The sequence below is a fragment of the Boleophthalmus pectinirostris genome, unplaced genomic scaffold (assembly GCF_026225935.1).
Source record: "Boleophthalmus pectinirostris isolate CB_2022bp ecotype Guang Dong unplaced genomic scaffold, ASM2622593v1 HiC_scaffold_4, whole genome shotgun sequence".
Taxonomy (NCBI): Eukaryota; Metazoa; Chordata; class Actinopteri; order Gobiiformes; family Gobiidae; genus Boleophthalmus; species Boleophthalmus pectinirostris.
In genome coordinates, this window is record NW_026571353.1 from 38390740 (window position 1) to 38399782 (window position 9043).

Below are 9043 nucleotides of genomic sequence, written 5' to 3' on the forward strand. Positions count from 1 at the left end.
GAGCTGAAGTTGTGCTTGAGTAATCCTGCATTAGTCTGTCTACGTCTCCAAAGCTCAAAATGTTCTGTTCCACCTTGTGATGTCACGAAGTGAGAGTTTTCATGTTAACATCTGCCTTTGACCTTTAGTTCAGTAGAGATTTTTGGCAGTTCCAGAGCTGAAATCAGGGTTCCCACGGTTATGGAAATCCTGGAAAAGTCATGCAAATTGAAAATGTCATTTTCCAGGCCTGGAAAAGTCATGGAATTTTGTAAATTCAATGAAAGTTTTGGAAAAGTTACGGAATTTTAGTATTAATTCACACAACTGCATCATTCTGTTAAGTTCTCATTAGGCTAGAGGTGTCAAACTCAAATTCACAGAGGCCTAAATTAAAAACTGGGAGTGAGTTGCAGGCCAAACTTCATATTTATTGAAAAATCTCAACAAGATTTGCATGTTTTCTTTTCTTTCGAGATATGTAATTAAACTTAATTAAACCTTTTCTAAATGTTTAATAATAGTTTTGATTAAACATCAAATCCAGAACAAGAATATAAAATAATAACAACATTTTAAATAAATAATGTCTCTATAGCCGATCTGTAGCCGGCGGGCAGCTCTAATGCATATTTGATATGATCTCGTGGGCCAAATATAATTATATCGAGGGCCAAATTTGGCCCCTGGGCCTGAGTTTGACATGTCTGAATTAGGCTATTAGGATTATTACTTTGTTTAAAAGAGACGACAATAAATGCACTGACAGTATTTTGAATGTTAAAAAAACTATAATCTCAAACCATAAGGTGAGTGGAAAGAGTTAACATTTCATATTTAGCCCTAAAAGTAAAAGTCTGATTAATTCTACACATGTAGGTGCAGTAAAGTCATGGAAAATTCACTTTAGGTCTTGAAAAAGTCATGGAAAAGTTTAGAAATTTTGTGATAAAGAGTGGGAACCCTGGATCTGTTATTTTAACTGTGCTCTTATTGGTAATAATTTCTGCAGTCTAGACATTTAAAGGTCTTATATTACCCAAAACAGACTCTTGTGAGCTTTAAGTCCTGTTATAATGTTGTTACCTCCTCAAAAAACAGACCTAAAGTTGTGTTTTGTTTCATTCACATGTGTTTGATTAACTCTTTTATTATTAGTCTACATCTCCAAAGCTCAAAATGCTGTCAGCCACCTGCTTGTCTCCATGGCGATGTTCTTGCCGGGAATGTTCCAAGATATGGCATGAAACTTGTCGATATCTTGCGATCTTTCAATCACAGCTCAAAGACACATTGAAAACTTAGTATTCTCTCCATCAGCCTGACCTTTAACTTTGTCCTGCTTGTCTTCAGAGAGATGCAGCAGTTTAATGCCATACCGTGGAATATTTCAGGCACCACAATAACATCTCCATGGAGACAAGAGAGTGCCGCACCACGTACCAGAAAAGTGGTGTAGTGCATCTTTTCAACTGAATTAATAATAGCCCTTTCTACTTCCGTGTCCAATGTTTGTCAAAAGAATCAAAAATCAGATACTTATCGAAATTGGATAAAAACTTTTCGCAGGTATCGATACTAAAAAAGTCACATTCACAGGACAGAAATTAACCTTTTCTGAACAGCTTTAGAATCAGAGCAAGTATAAAAGCACATAGAGTAGGGCTGGGCATTGTTAAGAAATTGCAGATACGATACATGCCTTGATACAGTGCGCTTTCGATTCGATACGATATATTTCAAATCGATTTGATACGGCTCAATAAAGATAAAGGCTAAATCATGTCAGTGATACTAAAGTCTTTGTTAAACCACTTCTTGTGCAAAGTTCATATAAAATACAAACATTTTAATCATCAAAACAGTAAAAATATCAAATGTGTCGCATAAACAAGTTTCCTTCCTCTAAACAAACACTAAAACTGTAGCTCTGTAACAAAATAATTTATCAAAACAACAGCCCACAATATCAATACTGTGTCATCACATTAAACTATGCGATATATCAATATTTCAATATTTTTGCACACCCTTAACATAGACGAGTATACGCCTAGGGACCACTGTGGAACCTACCTGGACCAATGAGTGATTACACAGATATAAGACGAGAAGGTAATATAAAGGAAATGACTAGGGGTGCCACGGTACAAAAATCACGGTTCTGTACACACTTCGGTTTTGAGGTCATGGTTCGGTTCATTTTTGGTACAGTTTGGGAACAAAATGCAAAACCATTTACTTGTTGTTTATTTGTGTTATTATTAAACCAACAATTAGTTTGAACATCATACAAATGGGAAAATAAAATAAATGTAAAGTGCTGCTTGGTAAAACTAATAAGTTCAACAAAATATTCTCAAATAAACAACAAATGTATGAAATATTATAAAAAAAATTAATTCTTTGTAAACAGTAAACAACAGCATAAAGTTTTATTCAATCTTCAGATTTTTGGCCAGAAAAACCAGCTTGTCCACATTGTCTGCAGTAAGTGCAGATCTTCTGCAGTCACAGTTTCTCCAGTTTTAGTTTTGTGAGGATTCACGTAGTTCTGAGGGACACAGTCAAAGCAGGGCGCAATTGATGTCAGTGGCTTTAACTATAAAGCACTGTGGGAAACACTTCCGCCCCTACAACGGACGAGTTCCTCGTGAATATTAAAGAGCCAAGCCTCCGTGTAGCTGCACATGTAGTGGCCGAATGTAAACACACACAAACTGCACAACCTCACTCGTGCACAGCCCTGCATCGAACCCAACGCCCCCACGAATACATGAACCGTTACACCCCTAGAAATTACTACAATTTAATGTTGAAAATCACATTCTATTGTCCAAATATGATTGTTTTGTTTGTTTTTTTATCGTTGTGGTATGAGAGACTGTATTGAGTGTCGGGAATTCCTTATAAAACCAAAATCGAGTTTGAAATGTTAGTAGTATCGTGACAACACTAGTCTGCATATACATGTTCTAAAGGAGGCCATACCGTACGTTTGCTCTTCCCTTTGTTGACCCCAGTTACAGCCTGTTACCGTGTTCTACCAGGCGCTCATATTATATTACACTGACATAAGCACTCCAGGGTTTCCTATGGGACGGTCCTGCTGAAATGATGGACGCTTTGCATTGAAACGTATAGGCTCCCAGTCTTTTCCCAGTGTTTGATAGATTGACATTAAGCTCTTTCAGTATAACAGTGAAAATTGTTTAACTTCTTGGAACTAGAAGTTTCTTTTCTAGTTCCAAGGCCTCACAGCGTTAATTAAACTGCTTCAAATTGACTCTTGTGAGCTTTAAGTCATGTTATAATGTTATCTTTCTTCAAAAACAGACCTGGAGTTGTGTTTCGTTTCATTCACACGTGTTTGAATAATCCATTATTATTAGTCTGTCAATATCATGGATCTATAATAAGAACTGCGTAAGACACGCACCCGCTGTCCGAGAGCGAGATTGATTAGTGGCCGCTCCATAGTGCAAAAGTGCAGAGTTCAAGAAGAAGGACAATAACGTCTTTTCCCTTGATAAAATTCACCAAACATTCTCTTTGTTCCAGGTTTAAATCCTCGATCTGGGGAATCGTTGCCAACACAGAATGTCTGTCTTCATCTACATCCATCTCGACGCTTTGTTTACTGTTGTGTTGTTCCACAAAAGGGACACAGACAGACACAACGAGTTTGACATCATGACTTCACAGCTCACAGCTGATTGGCCGGTGTGTGCTTTATAACTTCTGGTGTTCTTGTGAATCATCTAGTGTATTCTGATTCCTGACCTAGTCGCTGGAGAGAAATTAAACTGAGCGGAGACACTAGGTGGTGCCAGCCTGGCTACACAATCACAGTCTATGAGTGCAATGCATTTTTTTATGAATTTCCACCGCCCGACCTTTCATAAATGTTGGATTTTGTGCATAAACGTTAGCTTTGTAAGACTTAGTCCAGCCCGTCTCTGAGCCCATGCTCCCTCCGCTCTAGCAGTTCTCGCTCTGATTGGTGAGAACTGCACATTTTTTGGGGTCACATGTTTTGTGGTGTAAGGCAGGTGTTCAGGAAGTAATGCAGAAGTAAAAGTCTTTTTTTGGTGCGATGCGCCAATGAGCACAGATTCTCTCCAGTGACTAGGTCAGGCATCAAAATACACTAGACGGTTTGCAAAACCCCCAGAAGTTGTAGACCGCACACTGACCAATCAGCTGTGAGTTGTGATGTCATGACGTCAAACTGGTGGCGTCTGTCTGAGTCCCTTTTGTGGAACAGAACAACAGTAAACAAAGTGTCGAGATGAATGTAGACGAAGACAGACATTCTGTGTTGGCAACGATTCCAGAGATCAAGGATTTAAACCTGGAACAAAGAGAATGTTTGGTGAATTTTATCAAGGGGAACGACATTATTGGGCGGCAGTAGTTCAGTTGGTAGAGCATTTGCCCACTGATCTGAAGGTTGGTGGTTCGAATCCAGCTCTCGACATAAACATCACAGGTTGAGTGGTCAGATCCACTGACCCACAGGTTGGCTGGTGTGATTCCACGGATGAATGCTGCCGTTGTGTCCTTGGGTAGAAAAATGTGACCATTTACCATTGTCCTTCTTCCTACAGGATTTGGTGCATTACATATATCACGACCAAATAGCAGTGATTGGTAAAAAAAAAAAAAGTACCTGCCTACTGTTGAGCGAACGAATCCTAATGCTGCGAGGTCGGATGGTTTCCACCAAGTTAAACCATCTGATGAATCAGGCCAATTGTCTACATCTCCAAAGCTCAAAATGCACTGTTCCACCTTCTGATGTCATGAAGCAGTAGTTTTCAAGAGATTAATCTAATGAAAGTGTGTGGAGTTTAAAAACACAGTGGAGCACTTCCTGCATTAACACGTGGCATCACAAGAACAGTTTGAGAGGAGAACTTGGCCTAAATGTGCAGGGTTTGTGTGAATGAAACAAAACACAACTCCAGGTCTGTTTGAGACGAGGAAACTACATTATAACATAGAAAAGAAAAAAAATGGTGTAATATATGACTTTGTAAACGTGGTATGTGAGTGTGTTTGTACATAAATGGAGCTGGAGTGTGTGTGTGTCTTGTTAACAGTGCTGGCGTGTGCAGAGGTGCAGAATCAGAGCTCTCCTTCATTGACACTTTGCGCTTGTTCTTATCCTTGTATCAGATGTTGTCCACGGCTCAGCAGATGCTTCAGGACAGCCGCTCCAAAATCGAACTCATCCGCCTCCAGATCATCAAAGTGGCCCAGTCCGGCGTCAACGGCAACAGCGAGGACGGCGGCCACGATGAAACCCGCGGGGACACAGACGGAGACAATCACGAAGGTAGAAAACAATCAAAGCACATGTAATTTGGATTTGTGTGACTTGGTTTGGGATTTGGGTGATAGTTAAATAGAACTGGGAGCATTTGTTCAGTAATCTGAAGGTTGGCAGTTCAAATCTCACTAGGCCTGTCACGATAATTACTATATCGACTTAACATTAAGTATATGAAAGGAACAATCAATTTTTTTAGCTCAATATATATAGTCAGATGTGCATTTTCGTTGTTTTAGTGGGGATTTTTTTGTTTGTTTAGTTCAAGATCGAATAAGTTCATGTAGAATATGTTTTTTTTGGGGATAATCCTTTTTCAGTATTATTGTCTGTATAATATATAACTGTGTATTTGAATGTGAGTTGCACTTGTATTTTAACAAAATGACTTTTTAATGAATTTATGAACTTTTATGGAGCCTATTACCGTCTGGCAGGTCGATGAAACTTGCCTTTTTGAGTACATTTACATTATTGTAATGTTTATTAATGTACAATGTTCCACTGAAAATTAAATACAAGGTTTCCACTGTCATGGAAATCCTGGAAATGTCATGGAAATTGGAAATGTCATTTTCCAGGCCTGGAAAAGTTATGGAATTTTAATATCTCTTTCACACAACAACAACGTTCTGTTAAGTTCTCATGAGGCTGTTATGATTATTTCTGAACATCTGCACCTTTTGTTTTAAAGAGATGATAATAAATAAATGCAGTGACAGGATTTTGAATGTTAAAAAACTATAAAACCAAACCATAAGGTGAGTGGAAAGAGTTCACATTTCATATTTAGATCTAAAAGTCTGATCAGTTCTATACATATAGGTGCCATAAAGTCATGGAAAATTCACTTTAGGTCATGAAAAAGTCATGGAAAAGTTTTGAAATTTTGTCAGTGAAAAAGAGTGGGAACCGTGGATATATCAAACTTCAAAATTTGTTATCGTGACAAGCCTGAAGTTCACTCTTGACATGAAACATCATTGGTAGAGCGGGCAGACCCACTGACCCACTGTTAGCGTTGGGATTCCAGCTCACCCACATGAACGCTCTTCTTGTGTCCTTGGGCAAGACACTTAACCCTCCTTGTCTGTGTACACTGGTGTGTGAGTGTGTGTGTGAATGAGTGAGTGGTTCCTTGAGGTAAAGTGCTTTGAGAGTCTTGAAGGTGGACCTGGATTATTCTGTAAAAATTATGCTGACTTTAAGATTTGATTGTTTATATTGGGTTTTGTTTGGACCCTTTGTGGCAGCTGTAATTTAAGTCTAGAACAGTTCTCTAATCAAGACACATTTTTTACTGCAATTACAATTTAAAACAAAATATTATAGATTTTGAATGGGAATAAGTTCTCAAAATGCATATAACAGGAAACCTAATGGTGCATTGTGTAACTTTTCAAATCCTTGTCTTCACAGTATGATATTAAACCTTTCTATCTTCATGGAGACCAAACCAGACCAAGTTACAGGTCAGATCTGTGGAGAGGCGACGCCGCTCACAGTCAGAACACCCGTTTTTCTAGGTACAGTGGTCCCTCATTTATTGCGGGGGTTATGTTCTAAAAATAACCCTCAACAGGTGAAATCCTCAAAGTCGTCAACTTTATTATTAGATCTGTTTTAAGTCTGTAAAACCCCTCAGCACACACTTTATACACTTTTCTCAGTCAGGACTGTTAAACCTTTTTGCATCCTTCTTAAAACGTATTGCTGCTGTCGTCCTTTTGTTATTTTCCTCCTTCTTTATCTAACGAACTGAAGATTCATTTGTTCCGTAATGGCCCCTACAGCCATGTAACGTCTGCTTTCCTTCAGCGTGTCCAGAAGTCCAACTTTTTGTGCGATGGTTTGCATCTTCCTCTGTCTTTTGGGTTCGAGCGCAGGAGCCTTTGTCGGTGCAGAACGTTTCGTCGACATTGAGGGTTTTGTTGGGGAGAAAACTTGCAAACATACAGCACTTCAAAATCACACTGCTAGAGATCGAACATTTATGTAAATTTGGAAAGCTGAACACATTCTGTACTGTACAGGAGACACGACACGGAGGAGATTGATTGACAGTGGTCTACAGTCCCTCAGCCAATCAGGACGCAGGAGGAGGAACACAATGTAAAAAAAAAGCATGCATAGTTACACTAAAAAAAAATCAGTGAAACAGCGATGCCGCGAAAGGTGAACCGCTTTAAAGTGAGGGAGCTCTAAAACCAAATGTAATTGAATAAATGTTGTGTAGAGCTGTTTAATGTCACACTGTGGAACATTCCAGTCAGAGCAACGACATCTCCATAAAAACAAGCAGGTGACAGATTCCAAACCAAAAAGTTACACAGTGCACCTTTAATTCCATGAATAGGGTCGAGCAGGTGTTTTATTTTGAGTTTTTTCTCACCGGGGCTTCCGTACATAGAGTTTTAAACATCTAATGCTGCAGTAATTCTATAAAAAGCAAAAATCTGTCCCTGATTTCACCTTAAAATCCTTCTTATTTCTCTTTCACTCCACCTTTAGCGTGTTCTGCCTTGGATAAAATTGCCCTCCGCAGCATGTGAGCTTATTATAGAGATTAATTATCCATCAAAGACGTGTGAATGCCGCTGTTACAGCCAGAGCCGAGCAGCACGGGTATAATTTTCACGTCACAGGTTCTGTATTAAACAAACTGACTCCTGTGAACTTTTAGTCGTGTTAGAATGTTGTTCCTTCCTTAAAAACAGACCTGGAGTTGTGTTTTGTTTCATTCACGCTCTGTGCCACTTTGTGATGTCATGAAGTGATAGTTTTAGCTCCTTTTTACATTTAGTCCTGTACACAATAAAAAAGTAGAGTGTTAAAATTGACTCTCACAGAATCAATTTTAACATTTTCTCAGGGTTTATATGAGTCCAGTCTGTTCTTGAGTTAATTTAATATTTTTTGAAATGTTAATTAAGTAACACTGGACCAAAGTTCCTGTTTAACCCCGTAAAGAGTTATATTAACATTTTCAGAGTAAATGTAACTTGGTAGAGTTATCCTGATTTAGCTGAACAACACACAGAGGTGTTTTATTTTCACACTTTATTTTATTTTATTTAGTTCAGACCTGTCTTCTCTCATGGGAGTTTGAAGTGGTGGGTAGGAGGTGCCAAATTAACACTAAGGGAAGTTGAATTAACACTAGAGGAAGTTGAATTAACACTAGAGGAAGTTGAATTATCACTAGGGGAAGTTTAATTAACACTAGAGGAAGTTGAATTAACACTAGAGGAAGTTGAATTAACACTAAGGGAAGTTGAATTAACACTAAGGGAAGTTGAATTATCACTAGGGGAAGTTGAATTAACACTAGAGGAAGTTAAATTAACACTAGGGAAGTTGAATTAACACTAGAGGAAGTTGAATTAACACTAGAGGAAGTTAAATTAACACTAGAGGAAGTTGAATTATCACTAGGGGAAGTTTAATTAACACTAGAGGAAGTTGAATTAACACTAGAGGAAGTTGAAATTAACACTAGAGGAAGTTAAATTAACACTAAGGGAAGTTGAATTAACACTAGAGGAAGTTAAATTAACTTCAATCATATCAAATCTGGCAAATAACCTCAACTCGAACCCTCATTTAACTTTCAAATAGTTAAAATAACACTTTTTGTGTTAAAACCAACTCTGAAATAGTTTACCCTGGAATTTTAACCCCACAGTTTTTGCTGTGTGGATAGATTGACAATTCAATGGCTGAAATTAT

At 38.2% G+C, this 9043-nt stretch overlaps 1 protein-coding gene across 3 annotated transcripts in view; it reads left to right on the top strand.

The window, feature by feature from the left end:
- LOC110162092 (serine/threonine-protein kinase N2-like) overlaps positions 1 to 9043 on the top strand; it is a 42724-nt gene that overhangs the window by 726 nt on the left and 32955 nt on the right. For 2 of the 3 annotated variants that reach the window (XM_055162086.1, XM_055162085.1), the window contains exon 2: positions 5161 to 5320. In XM_055162086.1, the coding sequence (XP_055018061.1) occupies positions 5161 to 5320 (160 nt within the window). Of the gene's footprint in view, positions 1 to 5160; positions 5321 to 6733; positions 6841 to 9043 lie in introns of those variants that run through there. The other variant, XM_055162087.1, reaches the window with a different exon arrangement.